Source organism: Zingiber officinale, chromosome 2B (genome assembly GCF_018446385.1).
Source record: "Zingiber officinale cultivar Zhangliang chromosome 2B, Zo_v1.1, whole genome shotgun sequence".
Classification (NCBI taxonomy): Eukaryota; Viridiplantae; Streptophyta; class Magnoliopsida; order Zingiberales; family Zingiberaceae; genus Zingiber; species Zingiber officinale.
The window spans coordinates 139,180,088-139,207,632 of NC_055989.1; the positions used below are offsets into that span (position 1 = coordinate 139,180,088).

Genomic DNA, 27,545 nt, shown 5'->3' on the forward strand with positions numbered 1-27,545 from the left:
TTGCATAAACCAATAAAAATGTACATTCATTTTAGATAGAATTATATCTCAATAATAAAGAATTTCTTGTGGTTTTAAATGTGAAATGACCAATATATAAAATCTAGTGTTGTAAATGGCGGTAGGCTGTGGTGGTGTGGTCAGTGACCACCTATCGCCTTGGTCGCCTAGGCAGTGCCTAGGCATTGCTTAGGCGGTTGATTTTTTTTTATTATTTTTATACATAATTAAATAATATATTAACAAAAGGATCAAAATTAAATAAAGGATAAATTTTTTTAAAAAAAATTACTATAAAATAGATTAACTAAAAATTAAAAAGTTAATCTAAATATATTTTTTAAAAAATAATATATATATATATATATATAATATATATTACATTTATAGTATAATTTTATTGTGCTTTAATTAAGCTTATTTAAATTATCCCAATCATGATTAAAATTATTAATCTAAAATTTTGATTAAATCCTAAGTTAAAAAAAACTTATTCTATTCGACGATCGTCTTCAGTGTTTCGACATCGGACGTGTCACCGGACGCGACGAGTCCGAATGCATCACCAGATGCGAAGAGTCCGAATGCGTCGCCTAAGCCCGGCGACCAGTTCAGACCCGTCGCGTGTCAGGACGCATCACCCGAGCTCGGCAACGCATCCGAACGCGTTTCTCGAGTCCGAATCGGAAATGCTTTACCTCTGCCGAAACACAAGGCAGTGCCGTTTAAGGTGGTGCGGTTGAGGTCCACCTCCCGCCTAGGCGGTGCCTAGGCGTCCGTCTCAACCACCATTTAGAACATTGACGAAATCAAAAGCAAAGCATGCCTTAGTTTATAGAGAACCAACAAAAGTTTCTTTTTCTTTTTTCTTATTCGAACATTTTACCCATAAAAGTTGAATATATTATAAGTGTAAATCATTTGGAGTGATCAAATTAATCAACAAATATAAATAAAAGAACATAGCATGTATTTATGTATTAACAATCTACTTAATTATTATGTAAATAATTAGTTGCAATAAAAAGTTAATTAAAAGTTACAACTTAAATTAAAAATGATGTATTATTAATAATTTAATTAAATAACTATTGAAACTAGCGTTTAAAGTTTCGTGTTGGTCAACATGGACAAAATTTATTGTTCCGTTGCTACCGGCACAACACTAGATTCGGCATATAGCCAATAAAAGCCAACAAAAATCAAAGAGGAGAAGAGTTTATCAGTAGCAGATGAGGGTTGGACAACAATAAATCACGACTCTTCTCGTTAAAACTCTAATATCATGCATATGGCCGTGAGGCCGCCATGAAATGGCGGTGGCCTCAAGACGACCAAGTGAGGCCTAGCCTGGCCGCACGACCTCCGCGAGGCCACTACGAGCCAATGGCTAGGCCACAACCGTGCTTTTCTCTCTCCTCTTTCCCCATTTCTTTCCCCTTTTTCCCTTTATTTTTTTTTTCTTTCCTACTGATTGATTACTTCCCTCTTTCATTTTTATTTTCTTTTTTCCTTTTCCTTTATTTTCTTTTTTTTTTCTTTCTCATTAGTTACTTTACCCTTTTATTCATAAATTTTTTAATGTTCCTCTTTAATTCCCATTCACTTATCTTTTCTTTTTCTTTTTTGACTAAGAATTTTTTTCCATAGAAATACAAAAAAGATAAATATAATATAATTCTTGATATGATAAAATATACTATTATTTTTAGTTTAAATATTGAACCAAATTATTCTTAATCTTATAATATAATTTTATAATATAACATAATTCTTAATCTTATACTGAATTTGTATTTAAAAAAGAATCGATATCATATCGGCACCACATGATATGGTACCAATACTGTATCCCATTCTTGTTATAAATTGAAACTCTAACTCGAAATTTTAAACCTTGATCGAAACTGTACCATTATGACATAATACGGTATCAAAACATTACCATTTCGGTTAGCGATCAATATTTCAACATTGTTCAACTTTTAGCTTTTGGATACACCACCACTAGAACAATACACCCTAAGATTGATCCTTGGTGTATCAATGTCCCTTCCTAACTTCCTGCTTCATCAGGATCCTTAACAACTTGCAAGAAAACACTAGTAAGGATACGGTATCATCAGCTTATAATTTTGCACTTCTTAAGCATGGCTTACACCCACTACGTTACTATCTGCTATGATTCAGTTGTTCACTGCTCAGCCTATGATTTTTTTACACAATCTGCTAATTCCAAAACTCTCTACTCTATCAGCTACTTCCTCTTATATTTTGTGATTCAATGAAAGGTTCCCAATAAAATGTTGTAGTTGGAAGGGGAAACCTTTCCTTGCTCACCCTGGCAGCCAGAGTTGAAGAAGAAAATAAAATGAGTTACCACAACAAACAAATGTGAAAATCCAACACTATGCTAAAATATGGCTGATAAGCTTCTGTAGGTTGCTACCACAGACAAACATAGGTGGTTTGTTGCTGTCCATGTGCATGTGCCATTGCTCAAATATATTCAAGGGAGAGGAAAAGGAAAATGAGTTCCTGCTCACAAAATCACACAGGAAGGGAGTGAGGAAGGAGATCGCTGCTTCTTTCTGCCCATAGGAAGGGAAGATGGGTTGGAAGGGGCTGCTTTTAATAAGAAAGCAAGTGGCAGATAGTGAGGACAGCATGGATTGTTGGCAGTGGACACAGGTGAGTGCTGAGAAACAAGCAACTTGGGCAAGTGAGTGGCATGCATTGGTCTGCCCAGGGACACGTGGCAGTGGCAGGAGGATGTAGGAGGCAGTAACTAGTGAGATGGAGGGGCAGCTTGAGTGAGGGAAGAGTTCTCGTGAAAGGGATGTGTAGATGAGATAGTTTTTCAGTGTTTAGTTAGTAACCTACCCTAAAGCTGAACAACTCAACCGACTAAACCAAACATGTTCAGATAGACTTAATTCTGGTCCAGCTACAACTCAAGTCAATTTTGAATTGAGTCTCATTCTAGACCAAATCAAATTCCACATTGTAGAATCCTTAGCTAACAAATCTAACACTGAATTGAACCTAAATTGGATTAAAACATCTAGATAATGCTTTAAATAATCCTAATTCCTTCTAGTAATCCAACTCTTTTAATTCTCTACCAACCCATAATTAAATCTTGATATATAAGACTGTTTTATATCATCTTTATGTTTTCAAAATGTGTTAATTCAATATAACTTGGGCTTGAAATTTGTATTACTTTATCTCTTATTACAGGTATACACTGTTGGCCCAGATTATGCTCATGCGGAAGCACGAAAATCTCCTGTAGTTGATGGTGTCGTCATGAGAAATCCTGATGGGAAAGAGGCATGTTTTTTGTCCGTTTTGTTTATTATTTATTTATTTTTTTTACATTTAGACCAAATATTATTGATGTGGTTGTATTTTGCTTTTTATCTCAATGGCCTGCCAAAGTAATGTTCCATGTAGGTGTAGCAATGAAAATTATGGTTGCACTATAAGATACAAGCAAATATCTTTTTTGTTCATTTGATGCACCATTAGAGAAATTCATAATATGTGTCTTATGAAAGGAATCTCATTCAGTTAACCAGGTGGTTTATGTCTAATACAATATTTATGAAACACTCCAAGCTGCATATAATGTTAAGAGTTTCTGTACTCTGCCACTTTTTAACTTGATAATTGTGTTAAAAATCTGCTATCTTTCATTCCTTTTCTCTTTGGCACTTTTTAAATAATGACTCCAAGTATATCTATGCTTCCATAATTGTCTTCAATTACTATTTGATATGCTTCTTTAATGTAAGTTTGAAAATCAATTTTCTGAATTAGTCATGTGAGTTGGTTGTAGGTTAGGTATCCAGTTTTACTTACTCCTGCTGAGAAACAAATGGCATGGGAAGTTTGTGGTGCTTTCCAACAAGCGGTAAAATTCTATGATATCAAATAAACAAAAATAAGTTTTTATCTATGTTCTTCTAGTAGGCTTTGCCTTGTGTGCTTGTTATGATATTCTAACTAATGTTTGTCTACATGCATTGAGTTCATGAACATTCGTTTTCTATTTTAAATACTTTTCTTTCCTTTAATAGTTTTGCTTTCTGTTTTAAGGATTATTAATGAGTTGGTATTTATGACTTGATAGGATTAAAATCCTAGATATTCTTAGATTTTACATCATGTGAAATAAAGAACCACTTGAGGATATATATATAATTGGAACTGGAAGACAAGATTTGGGTGGTATATTTGTCTTGAGGCATGCGGAGGTCAAATTATAGCAAGGCATAATTTGGATGGTTTACTGGGAGGCGGGGAGGGTGCAGGTTGGCAGAGGGTGCAGATGTGGCTTTGACAGTATTTTCATTCCAAAAGTAAATTAGCGAGAGAGAATTTTCCAAGGATTATTAATGAGTTGGTATTTATGATGTCTACCTTAACTAGTGATATGAAAAGAATCCTAGATTTTTTGGATTTAGGACAAGTGAGATAAAGAATCTAAAACGACCTTTTTTTTTTTATAAAAAAACATATAGCTTTCAAAACAAGCAATACAAAACATCCGAAATTATGAATTTAAATAACTCAACTCTGAAGTCATGCATTTCGAATGGTTCAACTAGAAATCAAATAAAAATCCTGAACATCATGGTAGTAAATAAATATCTAAAGATTAAAATGTGCAACCAACCAATTAACGGAACAAAAAAAACTTCTAACAATCATGTATATCGACTCAGAAAAGAAAATCCAACATCCTAATGCGGAGAATGACAAACTAAACAAAAGGCCATCGGGTGTGCATTGACGGGTACGAGCTAACTCATCCATCAAGACTCTCCGTCTCCTCATTACCTGCACCATATGGATCTAGAGAGTCTAAAAACTCAGCAAGTTCAAACATTTTATAACAAGAAATAAATATACATTCACATTCTTTTCAATATTTATCTTTAAAAAAATACCATGAACATTTAAAATTAAACCTTGTTGACATTAAATCCCATAAACCTTTAAACTTTAATAAAATAACATCAAACATTAACTTTCAACATCAACCTTAAACATTAAAATATGTAAGTGAGTTCAGATCATTGAATGTGGCCCTTTACCTCAACCTCTGATCATTTGGTCAAACATTTATCATAGTACTAGGTTTGGTAGTGTTCACCGATATCCTCTAAGCCGGATTCCACAACCCCTTTTTACCTCTGATTTGGGAAAAATTCTGGTATCCTCTAAGTTGAACGCCTTACCCTTCAAATTGTCACAAACAATTCACATCGCTCCAAAAACTTTACTTTTCATGCATCAAAATCATTTCTTAAAATTACAATTTCCTTTCCTTTTTCCATAAAAATTAGAAGTTGCTCGTAATAAATGAATTAAATGTGTTTAGACATAGAAAAGTTTAGCTAGGGTTGTCGGAGTGGTTCTAGGATTCTCAATAGTCTATTCGGGTGTCGAAAGGCCCTAATGAGTCCGGAAAACCCCTGAACTTCTCAACAAGCCACTCAAGCTCGGAAAATATTTTAGCATACTTAATGCACGTCTCACGGGCATAATAACGTGCTGCTTGAAACGTTTGAGATGCTACCTGCCTCCCTCATTCACACAAAACCACCAAACTCACTTCTAGACGTACCCGTATAAGCTCGAGCCTTAAATTCCTCAATCTCGGACCTTAGACGTCGACTCGAGACCCTTACCGACACCTCAAGATGTTGTCCCAGACCTGATCCAACCCCTCTCAACTCAAACTACAACCTATAGTCTCGAACAATAGCAAATTGTCACCCGATCATCCTCCTAGCCCTCGGCTTGCATCATCTCAACTCAACCATCGACCAACTCCCTTTCCGACCCGAAACAATTCCTATCCCAACCCTTCTTAACCCCTTCGACTCACGGCTAGACCATTGGACCGAACTCCCCTCATCGAACCATGCCCGCACAACCCAGCCCCGATCAAACCCCCCTTGCACAACCCAAGCCGTGACCACCTCCTCTCACCCCACCCTTCATCCAATGCCAACCTTCAGCCCCCTTGACTCCAGCCCTTTCCCTCGACATAGCAACACCTCCTTGGCCCCTCAAACACCCTTCCAACGTCCCTAAGGCAACAACAATTCTTGAAAATTCTAGCATCAAAATTTTCTAAAAAAAAGGTCGTCGCAACTCTTGCAAAACGTATTCGTTAAGAATAAATCATGCATCAAACATCAAAACATACATAATATGATCCATATAGTGCAGAAAACGAATGTTAGAAATCTTGCCTTAGCGTTTTACGTGCGAAAAATTGAGCGAGGCGTAGGAGAGCAACAGGAGACGATCTGACAATGCGCTTCTTTAATTTTCTCAAACTTTTGGGACAATTTTTCTCAAGGGTTTCTAAGGGTGAAGGAGGTGATACAAAGGCTGAAGAAACCCTAAAATTCTTCCTCTAATTTTCGAAAACAAAACTCCACCCAAAAATATATAATGCTTGGGAATATTTGTTTGCTGCTAATTTAGGCCCGACCTATTAATTCATTAGTTAAAATTTTAATTAATCAAGCCCGTTAGTATGTAATTACCAATACATAAATAAATTTATGATAACCTTAAAATTTCACCTCAATTGTCTTATCTCCCCTTCCTCGGCCAAGCATCGAGTAATCGATTGAAACTTGTAAAAAAATTCTCCTTTAACAATAAAATAACATAAAACATTAAAAACTCAATTTAATCAAATTAAACATTAATTAAATAAATTACATAACTCGGATTTTTCATTCTTAATATTGTATTTCAAGTATTTTACGTGAACTGGGTTTTGGACACTACAATTCCTGCCCCCTTAAATGAATTTTGTCCTCAAAATTTAGAACTTACCAAATAACTCCGGGAATGACTCCTCATGTCAGACTCGTTCTCCCAAGTGACCGGAGTGATTCAACCACTTGAGTCTGACCATCTTGATCGTCTTGTTCTGCAGCTTCTTCTCCTGTGTGCCTAAGATCTGCATAGGCTTCTCCTCGTAGGACAGGTTTGGTGTAAGCTGCAACAACTCATAATTCAATATATGCGAAGGACTCGACATGTACTTACTCAGCATCGACACGTGGAACACATTGTGCACCCATGTAAGATTCGGTAATAAAGCCACTCTGTATGCCAATATTCCCACTCTGTCTAGGATCTCAAATGACCCAATGAATCTCGGATTGAGCTTGCCCTTCATCCCAAATCGCAAACACCCTTCATGGGTGCTATCTTCACGAAGACATGGTCACCAACTTCAAACTTGAGGTCTTTTCTCCTTTTATCTGCATAACTCTTTGCCTACTTTGAGCAATTTTCATTTGATCTCGGATTCTGGCTACTACTGCTATCTGCTGTACCATATCCAGGCTCATCTATGTCCTTTCCCCTACTTCGTCCCAATGGATAGGAGATCTGCACTTTCTCCCGTATAAGGCTTCGTATGGAGCCACACCTATACTACTGAAAACTGTTGTTATAGGTAAACTCTACAAGCGGTAGCTTCTTCTCCCAACTTCCCTGATAGTCTATCACGCATGCTCGGAGTAGATCCTCCAATATCTGTATCACCCTTTCAGACTGGTGTTTTGTCTGTGGGTGAAATGCTGTACTGAACAATAACTTCATCCCCATGGAAGAATGAAGACTTTTCTAGAAAGACGAAGCGAATCGTGGGTCTCTATCTGACACTATAGAGGCTGGAATGCATGTAATCTATCTCCCTAATATATAACTCTGCATATTGCGTCATAGAGAAAGTCATCTTCATTGGCAAAAAATGTGCAAACTTGGTGAGACAGTCAACTGTCACCCATATAGCATTGGATCCTCTCTCCCGCCTCGGTAGCCTAACTACGAAGTTCATCATGATATTCTCCCACTTCCACTCGAGAATAGGAATTGGCTTAAGCATTCCCGCTGGCTTCTGGTGTTTAGCCTTAACTTGCTAACACGTTAGACACTCAGATACAAAACGTATAATATCTCGTTTCATACTCGACCACCAATACAACTGGTGTAAATCTTTGTTCATCTTCGTACTCCAAGGATGAATGGAATACGGAGTGGAATGAGCCTCAATCATCATGTCGACTCGCAAGGTATTTGATCCTAACACCCAGAGACGACTCTGAATTTAGCGATGCTATCCTCAATTGTGTAAAGTGCGCACCCCTTGGTCTCGTCTCGCTGTCTCCACTTCTATAGTTGTTCATCTGATGTCTACCCATCTCGAATACGGTCTCTCAGAGTAGCCTGTATTGTCTATAGAGGTTTTTGTACTATCAACTGTGCTACAACTGTCTTTTGGCTCAATGTGGCTGCAACGATATTAGCTTTTCCTGGGTGGTAGCTAATATCATAATCATAGTCCTTTACATGCTCTGACCAACGCCTTTGCCTCATGTTCAGATTTTGCTATGTGAAGAAGTACTTGAGACTTGTGATCGGTGAATATCTTGCACTTTTCATCGTATGAGTAGTGTCTCCAGATTTTCAAGGCAAAAACCACTGGCGCTAACTCAAGGTCATGTGCCGAGTAGTTCTTCTCATACAACTTCAACTATCTAGACGCATAAGCAATAACTCTCTCATGTTGCATCAAAATTGCGCCCAAACCGAGCTTAGAAGCGTCAAGAAACAACTCAAAGTTCCCTTGCTCTGAGGGCATAGCTAACATTGGTGCAGTTGTAAGTGCTTGCTTCAATTCATCAAAGCTACTCTGACAGACTGCTCCCCGTACTTAGCATTCTTGTTTGTCAGTGGTACTACAATACTTGAAAATTCCTTAATGAATTTTCGATGATAGCCAACTAAGCCTAAGAAATTCCAAATCTCGGATGCATTTCTAGGCACTGTCCATTCTTTCACAGCCTCTACCTTCGACGGATCAAATTCTACCCCTTCCTTGGAAATGATGTGGCCTAGGAATGCTACTCTCTCTAGCTAAAACTCGCATTTACTGAACTTTACAAATAATTTCCGGTCTTATAGAATCTACAGTGCTATCCTTAAATGCTGTCTATTCTCCTCTCTATCTTTGGAATAGATCAGTATGTCATCTATGAAGACAATGACAAATGGGTCAAGATGTGACTGAAATACGTGGTTCATGAGATCCATAAAGATCGTTAGAGCATATGCCAACCCGAATGACATTACTAGAAAGTAGAAACTCATAATGCCCATATCAAGTTCTGAAGCTGTCTTATGCACATCTACTTCTTTCACCTTCAGCTGATGATACCTTGATTGAATATCTATCTTTGAGAATACTGCGACTCCCTACAATTGATCAAATAGGTCCTCGATCTTCGGTATTGGGCGCTTATTTTTCACTGTGACCCTATTCAACTCCCGATAATCAATACAGAGCCTCGTACTACTATCCTTCTTCCTGACAAATCGACTGGCGCACCCCACGGGTAGAAACTAGGACGAATGAAGCCCTTCTCTATCAGCTCTTGAATCTGTTCCTTCAACTCCTTTATCTCTGTAGGTGCTAATTGATATGGTGCATTAGAAATTGACAATGTATCTAGCATAAGGACAATACAAAACTCCACCTCTCTCTTGGGTGGAATACCAATAATGTCGTCAGGGAAAACATCATGAAGCTCCCTAACAACCTTTATCTCCTCCAATGATGGACTGTCTGCAATAGGGGCCGAAATCAAACTGGCTAAGAATTCCTGGCAGCCTTTTAAGAATGAGTTTCCTTGCCCGAATACAAGATATTAATCTGAGCAAGGCTAAGCATCTCAATGCCTCGAGTAAGAACTACTCTCTTCTTTTGGTCTAATCAATACTGACCTCCGATAGTCAAGCAATCCATTCCGAGTATAACATCAAACTCTGGCATTGGTAATAAGATAAGATCGACATAAATTGCATGACCGTGTAATTCAAGCTCGAGCTCTTTGCCTGACAAGACTGCCACAGTATAACCTACGACAAGTTTAACTGTTTGAATGCCTCTACGTCTCATAAGGGACTCAAATATGAAAGAATGAATACCCCCTAAATCTATTAATGCCTTAATGACTACCCCGCCATAAAGATTCTTCCTGTACATAAGACATCGACCACAGCACAAATTTTCTCATGATTTTGAAGCATGCTCATATTTTTTTTTCCGAAAGATTCATGCATTAATAATGCAAAATTATCAGCTCTACTAACTTAATACTGATGATTAAGTATACCTGTAATGAGTGTCGTGTCTGGCTGCTTCAACTGTGGCAATCCTTAGATATGTGTCCTTCGCATTTGAAGCATTTGTTCGATCCCCACATGCACGTTCCATAATGCCTGCACTTGCACTCCTTACATAAGGGCTTTTCATTAGTGTTAGGGGTGGCTGGTTTGTGAGGTTGCTGCTCCTGAGGTCTCTATGACCCTCTGAACGATTTCTTCCCTTGTTGCTGTTGTTGCGCTGCTGGTGACCTCTTCCTTTGCATCTCAAAAGCAATATCCTTCAGAGCGAGCAGCATCTCAAAAGCAATATCCTTCGGAGCCTGCTTTGCTCGGAAGGCCCTAGAAAACCCAGTAGAGTACTCAGTATGGTTCGCCATCATGATGTCACGGTGGATAGTCGGCTGTAGTCCATCCATAATGTGCCTCATCTTCTTTGCTACGTCTTTAGCAATTAGGCACTTGAAGTGACACTCCTGATCAAACTTCCTCACATACTCAGCCACAGATAAGTCTCCCCTCAAGTTCATAAACTCCTACTTCATTCGAGTGCGTACATCTGCAGTGAAACACTTGGCATAGAACACCTCCTTAAACCCATCCCATGACAAATTGTTCATATCAATGGATAACTCCGCTCCTTCCCATCATAATAATGCATCCTCCTTCAGTAAATAAGTAGCACACCTCACCCTATTAGCATCACCAAGGGTTATCAATTTGAATATCACCTCTATAGATCGAATCCATCCCTCAGCAACTAGTGGATCAATTGTTCTGTAAAATCCTTCAGATCCGTCTTCCTGAAGCGCTCATACACCACCTCTGGCCTGGGAGCAGTCTCAACGTGCTGCTCCAACAGCTCAATCATCCCTTGAAGCACTCGATCCCCAATATCAGCCAGCGGTGATAGTGGAGGTGGAGGAGGTGGTGCCTCCTCATGCCTCTCCTCATCATACTCCCTATTCCTCTTTACGTACTGTCTAGGAGGCATTTCTGTACACAACACAAAACTAGCACATAAACCACATGTATTTTTAAAATAAATGACATATCAATTAAATTCTTAAACTCATAGTAAATAGTTAAACATTTAAAATTATCTGAACTTTTAAACTTACATACTTTAAGGCTTGACTTGAGCTTTTCAAAACCGGCAGTAGACACAACCCTTAATTAGGGCCATGCTCTCATACCAACTAAAACGTCCTTTTTTTTAAAAAACATATAGCTTTCAAAACATACTGTACAAAACATCCAAAATTCTGAATTTAAATAACTGAACTCCGAAGTCATGCATTTTGAACAGGTTCAACAAGAAATTAAATAAAAATCCTGTCTGAACATCATGGTAGTAAATAAATATTCGAAAGATCAGAATGTGCAACCAACCAATTAAAGGAACAAAAAAAAAACATCTAACAATCATGTATATCATCGACTCGGAAAAGAAAATCCAACATCCTAATGCGGAGAATGACATAAACTAAAAAAAGGTCATCAGTTGTGCATTGCCAAGTACGAGCTAATTCATCCATCAAGACCCTCCATCTCCTCATTACCTGCACCATATAGATCTAGAGAGTCTAAAAACTTGGCAAGTTTAAACATTTTATAACAAGAAATAAATATACATTCACATTCTTTTTAATATATATCTTTAAAAAAATACCATGAACATTTAAAATTAAACCTTTCCGACATTAAATCCCATAAACCTTCAAACTTTAATAAGATAACATCAAACATTAACTTTCAACATCAACCTTAAACATCAAAATATTTAAGTGAGTTTAGATCATTGAATGTTGCCCTTTACCTCAACCTCTGATCATTTGGTCAAACATTTACCATAGTACTAGGTTTGGTAGTGTTCACTGATATCCTCTAAGCCGGATTCCACAACCCCTTTTTACCTCTTAAAATTATAATCTCCTTTCCTTTGTCCATAAAAATTAGAAGCTACCCGTAATAAATGAATTAAATTTGTTTAGACATAGAAAAGTTTAGCTAGGGTTGTCGGAATGGTTCTAGGATTCTCAATAGCCTATTCGGGTGTCGAAAGGCCCCAATGAGTTCGGAAAACCCCTGAACTTCTCAACAAGCCACTCAAGCTTGGAAAATATTTTAGCATACTTAATGCACATCTCACGGACATAATAACGTGCTGCTTGAAATGTTCGAGATGTTGCCTGCCTCCCTCATTCACTCAAAAGCACCAAACTCACTTCTAGATGTACCCGTATAAGCCTGGGCCTTAAATTCCTCAATCTAGGACCTTAAACCTTGACTCGAGACCCCTGACCGACACCTCAAGATGCTGTCCCAGACCTGATCCAACCCTTCTCAACTCAAACTACAACCTCTAGACTCGAACGATAGCAAATTGTCACTCGATCCTCCTCCTATCCCTCGGCTTGCATCCTCTCAACTCAATCATCGACCAACACCCTTTCTGACCCGAACCATTACCTAACCTGACCCTTCTTGATTCCTTCGACTCACGGCCAGACCATTGGAGCGAACTTCCCTCATTGAGCCATGCCCGCACAACCCAGCCGTGACTGAACCACCCTCGCACAACCCCGAGTCTTGGCCACCTCCTCTCGCCTCACCATTCATCCGACGACAACCTTCAACCCCCTCGACTCTAGCCCTTTCCCTCGACATAACAACACCTCCTCAGCCCCTCAAACACCCTTAACGTTCCCAAGGCAGCAACAATTCTCGAAACTTCTAGCATCAAAATTTTCCAATAAAAAGGTTGTAAATCATGCATCAAACATCAAAACATACATAATATGATCCATATAGTGCAGAAAATGAATGTTAGAAATCTTGCCTTAGCGTTTTACGTGCAAAAAATCGAGCGAGGTGTAAAAGAGCGATATGAGACGATCCAACAACGTTCTTCTCCAATTTTCTCAAACTTTTGGGACGATATTTCTCAAGGGTTTCTAAGGGTGAAGGAGGCGGCACAAAGGTTGAAGAAACCCTAAAATTCTCCCTCTAATTTTTGAAAACAAAACTCCCCAAAAAATATATATAATGCTAGGGAATATTTGTTTGTTGCTAATTAGGCTCGACTTGTTAATTCATTAGGTAAAATATTAATTAATCAGGCCCGTTAGTATGTAATTACCAATACATAAATAAATTTATGATAACCTTAAAATTTCATCTCAATCGTCTCCTGTCTCCCCTTCCTTGGCCAAGCATCGTGCAATCGATTGAAACTTCTAAAAAAAATCTCCTTTAACAATCAAATAACATAAGACATTAAAAACTCAATTTAATCAAATTAAACATTAATTAAATAAATTACATAACTCACATTTTTCATTTTTAATATTTTATTTCATGCAATTTATGTGAACTGGGTTTCGGACACTATAAAATCTCTTGAGGCTATTTATAATTGAGGTGATGAGACAAGACTTGGGTGGTATTTAATGGGTGTTATTTGCATTTCAGTGAATTTAGGGAGAGTTCTGTTTAAGAAATTTTCTTTTAGTAGAAAGCTCAATCTTCAGTATACAACTTTGGAGGTTTATTAACACGAAGAGGAATTATTAATCCTTTGATGGATGGAAGAATTTATCCTTCCGTCTTAGCACTTATTCTCAGTCTTCTCTGTCATTATTCGAGGATGGAATTATTCTTTTGTCACTTGAATATCTCATAAGCCTCACATGCCTAATTCCATGACCTAAAACAGCTCTGTTGACAATCCAACATCATATATTGAAAAGAAAAATTTTAGTTACTCACTAGTGTTCAAAGAATACTTTGTTAATAAACAACTTTATAAGGAGCAAAAACAAAATTCTCTAAAAAGTGAATAAGAATATAAAAACATATATATAAAAGAATCAGTAATAATATAAATTATTCTGTTATTAACTACAATGTATTTATGTAGATATATATAAAAATTAAACCAGGCTGAAATTGAAACATTTTTAAAAATATCAGTAACAATATAAATAATTCTGTTATTAACTACTATATATATAAATATATAAAACCAGGCTGAAATCAAAATCGAATTGATAAATTTTCTAAAACTTTCAATTTTGATTTTGATTTATTCTTGGTTTTAGAATTTGTTCCATGCCTATTGGCATCAGCTTTGAAACATGGTTGAGGAACAAAACCATTGACTTCTTACCTAAGTTTGATTGCTTCATTGTTTGTTTGAAATGTCTCTTCGACATGACTCATATGAGAGGCGAGCAACTTTATTCATGTGACAAATACTAGCGAGGCAAGCTACTTCTCCAAGCTTCAATTGATGCAACGGAAATGTGATGAGTGGCTTCTTCTCTAGCAATTAAGTGACACAACATAGGTGAGGCAAGCGACTTCTTCTCCAACAATTGAACAACATAGAATGCTCATAGTCGAGTGAGAGGAAAGAAGATTCTTCTTCCTCCTACTTTGATATTCTATGTAAACCATGGACAGCTTCATTTTCACGTTTATTTTTTCAACTTGTACTTTTTTGTATTTATTTGTTGGTCATGTTTTCCTCCTTTGTCCTTTTTTCCTCATTTTTCATTGTTTTATCTTCTTCATTATTATTTTTATTATTAATACTATCATTGTTGGTATTGTTGTTATTAAAATTATTATTATCATACTAATTTATCTTTTTATCCTCATGTTTTCTTTTTTTAATATTATGATTATTATTATCCTTTGTTTTCCCATTTCTTTCTAAAATCCTTCCCATTATTATGATTATTATTATCCTTTTTTTAGCCTAAATTTTTTCAAATAGCATATATTTGTAAAAATTACATTGACTAAAACTATAAATGTGAAAAATCAAAGTGGCAACTATAATGACTACTCTTCTATTTCTTCATATTATTCAACTTTGCCTTTTTTTATAGATATTGTAGCAAATCTGATATCTGCACTTGCAACATGTCAGAATCAATTAAATATACAAGAGAATACATGTTTGTGTCATATGATAATTTATTATTCTAGTATGATAAAAGAATACCAATACCAATCTTAGAAGCATACATCTATATCAGAACAACCCTTGGTAGAATAAGATGCATAAAAAAAAAATAGATGCAAGTGGCACCAATGATGCATAAGTTTACTCCAGCATGGGGATGAAATTCCATGTACTTATGCATATGTATATGTTATGACATTAATTGGAATTATTTATAATGTAACCTAGGTAGCCTAACTCGTTATAAAAGATATTATTCTAAATATTGAATATTACAAATGAACCCCTACATTACACATTTATAGATGGGCCTAATTATTATATAATATTCTTCCTTGATATGTTTAGAGTACATTACAGAAATCTAGCTTGCTACAAATTGTTTCAACTCTAGGCTTTCTTAATGTTTTGATTAGTAAACCTGCAACTTGATCATTAGTACAAACAAGGAAGGTGATAATCTCATCAGATTATACCATTTCTCTGATGGAGTGATTATCAATCTCAATATATTTTGTCTCTCATAAAAGATGAGATTCGAGGCTATATGTTTACAGCTTGATTGTTACAATAATGCTTCATTGGTTGTGTAGGATTGTATCATATGCTGATCATCAATTGCTTTATGCAAATGAGTTTCATATGTATGTAGGGTCATGATCCTACCTTCTGTCTCGCCATTTGACATTGCCATCACAATTTGATTTTTGTTCTTCTAAAATGTAAGGTTACCTCCTAAGAGTGCTAACTTGACCTTCCCCTATATATATATATATATATATATATATATATATATATATTTTATCCTGGTCCCACCCCACCCCATTTACAATTAGGGTGGGTTGATACATGCCTTCATTGCGGCACATCAAATATACATCCTATCTGTATGTATAAGCATCTTTATCATGTTTTTTATGCACTTTTTACAACCAAATGGATTGGTTCCTAACAAAAAGTGAGGCACTTTGTCAGTTCTTCCTATCAAAATTGCCATGCTAAAGCTGTGGGTCAATTTTAATGGTGTTCTATTTATGAAAATTATTGATTTATATTCACTAAAGATCCGTCCTACCTTCTACCCTTTATGATACTTCTTTTTGCTGATGGAATTAATTGGAGGTATAAGAAATACTAGTCTCCTTTGAAATTAAGTTCAATATAAAAAATAACATTAAATTCCATGTTTGATTTTATTTTTTCAAATATTGTCTTAATAATTGTATGTCAGAGCATACAAGAAAGATATCTTTATTTCTAATCTCTCTTTATTGATGGCAGGTTTGTGGTTTTGATCTCTTAAGATGTAAAGGAAGATCCTATGTGTGTGATGTCAATGGATGGAGCTTTGTTGTGAACCCCCCAGTAAATTTTTATTAAATGTCATGTTTGTCATCTCTCTTCCATGTTTGTAAGTAAAAGAGAAGCAATTCATAGGTACTACGACGATGCAGCATGTTTGTTAAGAAAAATTTTTCTTGATGCGAAGGCTCCTCATCTGTCCTCTACTATTCCTCCTATTCTTCCTTGGAAACTCAATGAACCAATCCAACCTTCTGAAGGTCTAGCACGGTTGGAAAGTGGAATTATTGGGACTTTTGGGACATTTGGGCAGTCGGAGGAGCTCCGCTGTGTAATAGCTATCATTAGACAGTAAGGATTTCTTTCCTTCTTATGTTTCTGTTCTTTCCATCTTTTCCTGATGTATTTGTTGAATATTTTAAAGTGGTGATCGGACTCCAAAACAAAAGGTTAAATTAAAGGTTACAGAAGAAAAACTACTGAATTTGATGCTGAAGTACAATGGTGGAAATACAAAGTCTGAGGTGATATCCATAATGCTTGCTGATCATTTTGTTGTTTTGATATTTTGTGACTAGCACAAATTGTTAATTCTGTCACAGACAAAGCTTAAAAGTGCTGTTCAGTTGCAAGATCTCTTAGATGCTACCCGGCTTCTTGTTCCACGTGCTAGGTACTTTTGAAAGTGCTTAAAACCTACCAGGATATTAATGTCTATTTCATTTTATATTTTTATTTCCTAGAAATTAGTGTATTTTTTTTTAGCTTTTAATCCAGAACTCTCCTTTAGGCTTTTTTAGGTTTATAAACTCAAAAGTGCATTTAGGTTTATAAACTAGAAAGTTGTTCTGACTTGTTTCATGAACGTTGAAAAATGTATCTCATTGCCACCTATACTTGAAGATTATTTGGAGTCTTTATGGTACTCTATTAATGATGACTAAGTTTTGTTCTTTGATATGACATTACTTGTGTCCCAAGCAGAAAACTCAGGAATAATGACGGAGGTTTATATGTGCAAGCATTTTGGTTCAAAGTTAATTATTGAATTTCAGCAATTATAATGTTCTAATATTGTAGACTTGCAATTATTTATAAGTGTTATTATATAATTATAAATTAGCAAGATTAATATTTGTTACATTATGGGATTAATCTCACCTAGATGCTATAAGAGCCTGCTCTTATCCACTACATGACATTTTTTTTTATATTCTTAGATATATTATTTGTCTAATTATTTCTTATATTTTTGCATGGTTTGAACTTTGAATTTTCAAACCATGCCAAGCAGCACAAACTGAAATCCTATGTTGATTGGCACAAATAATTTTCTTGTTTCATCCTTTGTTGATCATCTTAATGGTACCATGTGGTGTTAACACTAGGCATGTACTTCTATACAATTCAAGTAGTGCTTAGTGAAAGAGGATTAAATGAACAAAACTAATTCATCTTCTTGATATTCTTTAGCACGTGCTAAAATGTGTTGAGTATTGGTGCAATAAAATATTGCTATAATCTTACTTTTTTTTTTTACAAAAAAACTATTTGAAAGTGTTAAAAAATAAAACCTGTCAAAACTCATCTTGAAAATGCTTTGATCATGCCAAAACATGTAAAGCGTCAAACAATTAAAGTAAAAGAAAATTAAGGGAATAAAGTCTGACAAATTCATTTAACACACTTCTATGTGTGCTGAAGCATGAGTGCGGCTAGCTGTCTATCTAATGTTATAATCATATTCATGAAAGTAACGAAGCCAAATGAACATTTTTGAAAAAAATAAATCCATTCAAATTCATTTGGAGCACTCCAACCAAACATCCAAATTCATTTGGCATGCCTAGTGCATGCTATGGTATGAAATGAAAATTTAAACGTTGTCTTTCCATTTTGCATGTAAAAAGAAGCATGTTCTTTGGATTTAAACATACATGGAATTTGGTTTATGCTTGTTTTTTTTTTTGTTTGTTTTCTTTCCTATGGCTTGCTTACTGTAACTAATTGTATGCTGCAGTTCTGGTTATGGAAGTGATAGTGAAGCTGAAGGCATAGAGCATGCTGAAAAACTTCAACAAGTTAAAGCAGTGCTTGAAGAGGTAATATAGCGATTAGAAAATCATCTTAGTATATTGCTGAATTTTGATTATAAGCATGCTACTATCTTGCAATTGGTTGTGTGGAGTTACATCTATGCTATCTTCTCACTTTGTATGGTTTATGTTGAGGTCATGAATTGATTACCAGCACACGATTTTGAGTGGTACATGATACTGGTATTAGGGAGAAGGGAAAATGAGAAGAGATTATTAAATGATTAATAAGGCTGGAGAGAAGCCATGTCAGCGGAGAACAAAAAATTCTCAGTAAAAAGAGGAAGCGGAGGAGGTCCCATCTCGTTGGCTTAATGGAGGTCTCAACCAGGTGAACTTAGAGGAAGGATTAGGTGGTTATTCCTAAAGGAGTGAAAGGTGAGACTAGAGGTGTGGGGTGTGGGGAGATTGAATAGCCAATTGCTCAAATCACTTGCTTTTGGTTACAATTAAGTTAGTGGGCAATAGATATATAAAAAAACACGAAACACAAGCTATGCTAACACTTAGTCTTTTATGTGGTTTGGAAACCTAAACCCTTCTCTTCTCAAATGTTTTAGAGGTTCTAGAATGTTTTTTGGAGGTGGAGAACTTCTTGCAATCTTACTTACAGCAAGATAAGAACAAGAAGACAAGATAAGTAATACAATAAGAATACAATGACAAAACAAATACAAGATTGGAACTCTTCTTTTGGCCTTGCTTTCACTTGATTTCACTTTCTTTTATTTGTATTCATTTGCTCGTGTTAGCTTCCAAAAACTCCCTTTGTTTCTCTCTTTATAGTGAACAACTGCTGTTGTTTTCTACCCTATGACTGATTCCACAACTGCTTTAGTCTTCAATTCATCAAAAGATAGTTGAGTCAATTGCACCTGTTGACTAATCTTGCCCTGTTGTCTACCTAGTCGACTAATTCACAAACATAAATATTTTGTTCACTGAGTCCTCACCTATCTATTGAGTTCATCCAACTTTAAGGTTGAGCCCTCACCTAAGTTAAATCCATCCAAAACCCAAAGTATATGTAATTCGTAGACTCTTGTGTTAGCTAGACTTCCTTACCCAGAGGCCACGCCTTGGGGATTTCTTCTTCTTGTCAAGAGGCCTTGTGGAACTTCCCTTGTCAAGAAACTTTATCTCTGAGGCCTCTTTTTCCTAGAAGTTTTTCCTCTAGGACTCTATTATGTGCCTGGTATTAATCAATCTTGACCTACCAAGGATTTACACTTTCCAAGAGGCTTTAACTCTAGGATTTCTTTTGCATAGTGTTGCCTTTGGGACTAAATTGTTTGCTTGGTACCAGTCAATCTTGACCTACCAAGAATTCCATTTGCTAAGCATATAATCAACCTCAATCTTGACCTACCAAGAATTCCATTTGCTAAGCATGTAATCAACCTCTATCTGCCAAGACTTTCACTTGCCAAACATCTAGTCAATTTTGACCTATTAAGACTTCCTCAATGCTAACACCTCTTGGACTTCATCCACTGCCATCACTTATTGGACTTCTTTGATGCCAATAACTATTGAACTTCTCATATGCCAACACTTGTTCAAATTTTTCTTTGCCAACACTTATTGGACTTTTCTTTTGCTAACACATGTAGTTCTCCAATACTTAAGCCTGTTGGACTTTATTCATTGCCGACATTTCTTGAACTTTTCTATTTCCAGAACCTATTGAACTTCTCAGATGCAACACTTGTTGGACTTTTCCTTTGCCAACACCTATTGGATTTTTCTTTTGCCAACTCTTGTTGGATTTTTTTATCCTTTGCCAAACACTTATTGAACTTCTCTAATGCTAACGTGAGATAGACATCATCCACTGCAGACAACTGTTGGACTCATCTAGCGCTAAGATTTGTTAGACTTCTTCTATGCTAGGTGTCTGATCAACTTTGACCTAATTAAAATTCTCCATTGTTAAGTATCCAATCAACTTTGTCCTACTTGACACACCATATTGAATTAACATATTGGACTAACAAGACCAATCAATGATCAAACATCAAAACAGGGTTGGTTTAATAGGACCAAGTTAGAGCATGATTACACCAACAATCTCTCTCTCTCTCTTATGTTTGACTACCGGTTTAACTTACAATAAAATAAACCTCTTTAATTCGTTTTTCTATGTCAAACTTGGGGTGTAATTAAGATTTGTAACTTAAACTTCTCATTTCTCCTCTTTGACTTGGATAAAAAAATAACTTAAAGCTATCACATTTAGCTATACAAGATTCATTCATGAATTATCTCGATACTAATTATAAGCATATTGATATCAAAACTTCAACCTTGATTGTTCATGATACCAATTATAAGCATATTAAAAATTCAAAACACGAGTTTGCTTAATACCAGTCATTATCACATTTTGATACTAAGTGTAAGTCATTCCCTCAAGGTGAGTACCTCCTTTTTTCAATCTTTATCTTACCAATAAAGTATCGCACCAAGAACATCACTTATTTCTTAAACATTAGGATTAATGTAGGATTCACAAATGGATATAAAAAATTCAACTTTGAATTTTCTCGATACCAAATGTCAAATAATAAACAAAAATCATACTTGAATTTGCCTCCCCTTAATTTCTCACCAATTTGGAATCTCTATACCATATTGACCATACAACCTAGATCAATGATTTGAGGTCCATATGTTGATATCAAGTCACCCTTTAATTTCCTTGATACCAAATATTGGAACATGTACACAATTCAACCTTATCTTGAAAAATGAAAAGGTCCTAATTTTCTATTTCCTCCCCCTTCTTGAGTCATTTCTAACTCTCTCCTTTCCTAGGTCATGAGGGTTCACTTTAAATATAATATTTACTTACTTTCAAAAGTAAGTGCCAAATGATGAAAAGGTTATCACTTGTGATACAAATGTCTAAACATAGACCAAATTCAAAATCTAAATCTGCTTGGTACCATTTATTTGATAAAAATAAAGCTGAAATTGGAATAATGCTACCTACAATAATGTATAAGTTTTAACTTTAATATTTTAAAATTTTAAAAAGGAAAGAATTTGCTGTGTTTATAAGGATTTGCAACAATTTGTAACATATTGCTCCCAAATATTAATACAAATATCTTTTTAATTAGAATAAAATAATATTTAGAAATAAGTAAATCTACCAAACTATATCAAAACCATGCAGTACCGAAACCATCCTATTCTAATCAATGATTGAGACTCCGGCATGCTTCAAGATTTCAATCCTTGGTTGTGTGGTTGATTTGTACTATCATGCACAATATATTTGTCAATGAATAGTTCGTTGCTCTGTCATGATTCTTTTAATTGTTTTTCTTTTGAATGATCTGTTATTAAAATCTGGAAGAGCGTGCTTAATGCCAACTCTCACCAGATTAATTTGTACATCTCATATGCGCATATCAAAAAAGGCAGATGCAGCTTTTCATTGAAGTGAGCAAGTAGGACCATTTATAGAATTCATGGTCATTTTCTACAGTAAGCACCACCAGTTATACATGTATTAGAATGCACATATGTTTAATGAATATACTTAGGTTTTGTTGCTATGATACCCAGGGTGGACATTTCTCAGGTATCTACCGAAAAGTGCAGCTAAAACCGCTAAAATGGATTAAAGAAACAAAATCTGATGGTGATGAATTTGAACGTCCAATAGAGGCTCTCATGGTTCTTAAGTATGGTGGTGTTCTCACTCATGCTGGCAGAAAGCAGGCAAGTTTTGAAAATTTTTCCATTAGACATTAGAACTGATGTTCCTCAGTGAAATTTAATCAGAAAATGTATCTCTCAATACATATATTTCAATCGCAATGTACTTGATTCTACCAATGTATGAGTACTCTGCAAAAGCAATGAGATGTTAAGTAGTTTCTCCCTGTACATTCTTATTACTTCTATGGAGCTAATGAAATGAACTTATGGTAACAATATCGTAATCTCTATATCCACGACTTCCGTAGATCAATAAATCGAAGCCGCTAAAAGAAATTCATTGTCGTTCAGTTAGTATTTAATAAAGAGAACGAACCTTTAGCTTCTTATTAAAACTCAGGTTCGATCTGGCACCCCTGCACCAACAATTCTAACACTTTCCTAAACTCTAGAAGCATTCCTCCGTAGTATTTGACACTAAATGTGACATTTGAATTCATGCCTACTAATTTAAATTTGAGGCTCCTATAAAAAATTTAAACCTAATATGTAAACTCATGCTAATGCATATCTCGATTCACTAATATTGACTTTATATTTGATTTATTGGTCAACGATAAACAATCCCAGAATTAAGGTTTATGGTCTTGAGCCATGCCGATTGGCATAGGTGAAACTTACCGTTCTAACTATCGACCAACACTGAGACAACTCTGGCAACCAAAAATAAAGGAAAGGGAAAGAGGAGAGGAGAGAAGAAGCGGAATACCGAGAAGTAGTGAGTGTTGACCGACAACGGCATGCCGCGGGCAACCAACGGGGTGACAACGTGCAGGTGGGGCATAGGTGTGTGAGTGATCGATGGAGCCGCAAACCCTAATAGCTTTAATCACCATGTCTACTCAATATACTTCATCAAATCTTAAAGCGACTTTTATTTGAACTCGAAAATTTAAAAATATAAGTTGATTAAGTTAAATAATTTATTAAAAAATAATTTAAAATATTTTAAAACATTTAAATAGAATTTACGTTTAATATCCAATTTGAGTGAATTTTTTTTTATGTTCTATGTTCACGTTGAAAGGCCATAAAGTTTTTTTTTATTCTATCTTTATGTTGAAGGTGGTGTGAGGGAGTGATTAAAAAACTAAAATTCGATAATACTTTAATTAATTATAAAATTATTTAATTAAATTAAATTTTAATTTATTTTATTGAAGATATATGATAAATTAAAGCATTTTTTAAAATTATTTTTGTTAAAAACTCTATTCAGTACAAATTCAAATACTTGAAACAAAATATCTGAAATAAAATAATATTAATGCTCAATTTTTTATTAAAAACTAATAAATAAAATTTTAAAATATTTACATAAAGTGATTAAAATATGCATTCATTTAAACATTATATTTTAACAATAAAAAATTTTCGGTCTTTAAATCTAAAATTGCTCCAATGTTACAAAATATGAATGCCACAAAATTTGAAAGAGAAATATGTCCTAGTTTATATAGGACTAAGGTCTCATCTTTCCGTTGTTCATTCTGGTGTTTTACTTGCAAAAAAAAAAATTATAAGTTACTACAAAATAAAAGAAATATATAATTTACAAATGATTAAAATTGAACCTTAATTGGTTGTTAATATATTTAATCTAAAGTATAAAAGGACAGCCCGGTGCACGAAGCTCCCGCCATGCGGGGTCCCGAGGAAGGATCCATTATACGCAGCCTTACCCTGTTTTTTGCAAGAGGCTGTTTCCAGATTTAATCTAAAGTATGAGGCGGTTAAATTAATTAAAACACAAATGTTTTAGCAATCCAATTAATTATCAAGTAATTGATTAATTATTTAAATTCAATTGTTATTATTAATTATTCAATTAATAATTACCGAAACCATATTGACAAGATACGATAAGGTATCGAAATCGTATTGTTCCGTTCAAAGATCGAAACTCTGGCATGACTCTAAATAGAATTAGGATCTCCTAACCACTAGAAAATAAGATTTTCTCTCATGTTTTTTTTTGGTTTGGTTCTTGTGTCCTAGATAATACATTCAAATTTTTTACTGCTAAAACCGATAGGGAGGTCAATGAAATATTGGCACTCTGCATAGGTACAATAGAGATTTCTGTTGTGCCCAAAGGATACCCACATATCTCCACAATGGCATATTATCCACTTTGGGCCTAGTCCCTCATGGCTTTGCTCTTGGGCTCTTCCAAAAAGGCCTCATGCCAATGGAGATATCATACATCCTTTTAAACCCATATCTTTCCAATGTGGGACTTTGATTGAATCCCAACAATCCTCCCCTCAAACGAAGGACCATCATTACTCTCATGTCTGGGCCTTCCCGCGAGCATCCGATCACTCTTGACTTGCTCTGAGCCTCCTCGCGAGCCTCCGGTCATCTTGACCTAATCGAGGCCTCTCCGCAAGCATCCGCATCCAGTCACCCTGACCTACTCCAGGTTATCCCTATGAAGATTCGGTCACCTTGACTTGCTCCAGGCCATCTCGGAGCATCCGGTCACCCTGACCTGCTCCGAGCCTCCTCACGAGTATCCGATCACCTGACCTGCTTCGGGCCTCTCCCTGAGCATCTGGTCACCCTAACATTCTCCAGGCCATCCCGCGAGCATCAACATCCTGTCACTCTTGACCTACTCCGGGCCTCCTCGCGAGCATCACCCTGATCTACTTTGGGTCTCCCCTCAACTTCGTTCAAGGTCACCCACATGGTATCTGGTTTGGACCATGACTCTGATGCCATCTGCTTTTGGGATTTTCTCAAAAGACCTCATGCCAATGGAGATATCATACATCCTTTTAAACCCATGATCTTTCCCAAATCCTTCCAATGTGAGACTTTGATTGAGTCCCAACAATTCCCCTAGGACTGAATATGAATTTTGAAATGTTTGGGCACTTGGCTAACATAAGGAAATATTCTTAATTGGAACACCCAAACCACTTTTTGAAAGGACTACCTCCAAGGGACGGCAGATTGCATATGCAATGTCTCCACTCAAAACCACTTAGGCGGCACTATATGCAGCTGCTGGGACTGTTTTTTAAAAAATAGCACTCTATGAATCACACAAATTCATCCTGAACTTGGTGATTAAACTTTACTATGGTGATTACACAATAGGTGAGGCCCTATGAAAAAATAGCTTCGAGGTAGAATGTTAAATGCTTAACTCCCCTTATTTGACTTTTTTGATATTTGAAATACTAGTTTAATGGATTCATTCATGAAATATTTGTCATAGTTTGAGGCTGGCTGGCAACCTAACGCAACCCTCCTCCTTTATCCGGGCTTGGGACCGGCCATGACCGGTCATCATGGGCGGAGTTATATTTGAAATACTAGAGGAAAAAAATTTGAAATGCTGAAATCATCTTATTTAGCACCTCAATTATGATATACTTTCTTTATAACTTCACACGTATACTTTCTTTATAACTTCACACCTCAAAACACACTATTCTATTTCTTGTAGATGGAGACATGCTTCACTCTTCTTAACCAAAATGGTTGAGGAGAGAAAATGTTCCATTTTGAGGGTACTCACGATCTATCTGTTGTTATTATATCTTCTTGTTATATTCAGATATAAATTAGCTTTGATAAATTATAACTAGAAGTACCTATTACTTGATACTGTTATAGTTAGAAGGCTTCATTTATTGTTTGTATATTTTGCTGAGTATAGATTACTCATCATAGTTATGTTTAAAATGTTTCAATAATTGCTTGTATACTTCTCTTTTCTTCAATTCAAGAATTTGAATTTTCAAATTGATACACTAAAATATTGAATTGTCTTTATATATTTTGTTGCAGAATTTTGCTGCTAAATGTTCATCTTTTTCAAGTGGTTTTATTTTTTTCTTGAAATCTATTAAGAAAAAAATATATGCTTTCTTTCAAGTACTCTCTAAATGCTCCTTGTTTGATGTTGTCAACCTAATTTAGTTAGTACTACTTTTCCTCGAAAAATTAATACAATGATTCATTGTGATACAATTTTGTCAATTGACCTAATTTTCTATATTTAAACCTTAGGGGAAGGAACTGGCTTGCTTCGGCTTCATAGCACTTACCGGCATGATCTCAAAATTTACAGTTCTGATGAAGGCCGTGTTCAGGTACTATGCAACATTCTAATGCCATTCGCTCAGATATTAACTTTGCAAAGTTAGATTTTTCCCTCTAATACCATTTGCAAAGTGCAACTACATGCACGACTTATCCCCTAATTGTGCTACAGATGTCTGCAGCTGCATTTGCTAAAGGCCTTCTTGATTTGGAGGGTCAATTAACACCAATTTTGGTTACTTTTCCACTCTTGAGTATTTTGTCAGGATTCTTTCAGGCCCTATGTAAGCTTTTCTTTTCTTTGTTTTTTTTTCCTTTCACCAGGTTTCACTTGTTAGTAAAGAGTCTTCGATGCTGGATGGGCTAGTAGATGCTCGTGCAGAGATGAAAATAGCTAAGGTTTGTATCTGTATGCTATTTTTTTTCAAGATGAAGCTCATACACTTTCTTTGTAGTATTCTTGTTATATTATTTGTAGTCATGTAAAATTACTCAGAATTACTATTTTACTTCCAAATCATGTAATTTCTTGTTGCATCTCTTTAGTTGTTGTTTCCACCAATGTCCAAGTTTTCTAGGATCAAAATGAACTTCCTCTAGGTGGGTTTTCTGAATACTAATAGGAAGAAATCTGGAAATTGTCTGCAAAATGGACTTATAAATTTTTTAATTGAGTTGGACGCTTTCAACATTCTATGCTTCTTAATTACCATTACAATTGCAGTATACATCATGGCGTTCCATGGTGGATTTTCCATGTTGCATATCTTAGATGTAGCAGTAGCTTCTGACAATATTAATAAATTTAACATGATTGAGTATTATTCTTAATTATACTTGCTTATTATGTTTGTGCATGAGGAATATAATCTAATTTTTTTCTTTCTATTGATTACATGAAATATTTAACTTGGTATATTTAATTTTCAATGTAACAAATCTTTCTTTATCAAGTACATGGTTATGCATTCAATAATCAAACATATATACAACATTTCTCATGGTTTGATAATTAACGAAACTATCAGAGTAGACTGCATGATATCATCATGTCTGAAGGAATGTCAACTATGGAAAATGGGAACTCAGGGTTCCCTTGGATGATTGATGGAGCCGGTCTACCTGCTAATTTTTCTCAGCTTCTTCCTACTTTGGTATGCTACATTCAG

The 27,545-nt window shown here is 35.5% G+C and overlaps 1 protein-coding gene across 1 annotated transcript in view; it reads left to right on the plus strand.

Annotated features, from left to right (window-relative positions):
• The window catches only part of LOC122048775 (inositol hexakisphosphate and diphosphoinositol-pentakisphosphate kinase VIP2-like), a 117,004-nt gene that overhangs the window by 28,690 nt on the left and 60,769 nt on the right, over positions 1-27,545 (plus strand). Inside the window, exons 9-21 of the mRNA XM_042610298.1 lie at positions 3,244-3,336; positions 3,845-3,919; positions 16,469-16,548; positions 16,619-16,840; positions 16,914-17,013; positions 17,092-17,162; positions 18,510-18,591; positions 22,162-22,317; positions 26,122-26,155; positions 26,344-26,426; positions 26,549-26,611; positions 26,701-26,775; positions 27,405-27,530. Coding sequence (XP_042466232.1) covers positions 3,244-3,336; positions 3,845-3,919; positions 16,469-16,548; positions 16,619-16,840; positions 16,914-17,013; positions 17,092-17,162; positions 18,510-18,591; positions 22,162-22,317; positions 26,122-26,155; positions 26,344-26,426; positions 26,549-26,611; positions 26,701-26,775; positions 27,405-27,530 — 1,260 coding nt within the window. The remainder of the gene's footprint in view (positions 1-3,243; positions 3,337-3,844; positions 3,920-16,468; positions 16,549-16,618; positions 16,841-16,913; positions 17,014-17,091; positions 17,163-18,509; positions 18,592-22,161; positions 22,318-26,121; positions 26,156-26,343; positions 26,427-26,548; positions 26,612-26,700; positions 26,776-27,404; positions 27,531-27,545) is intronic.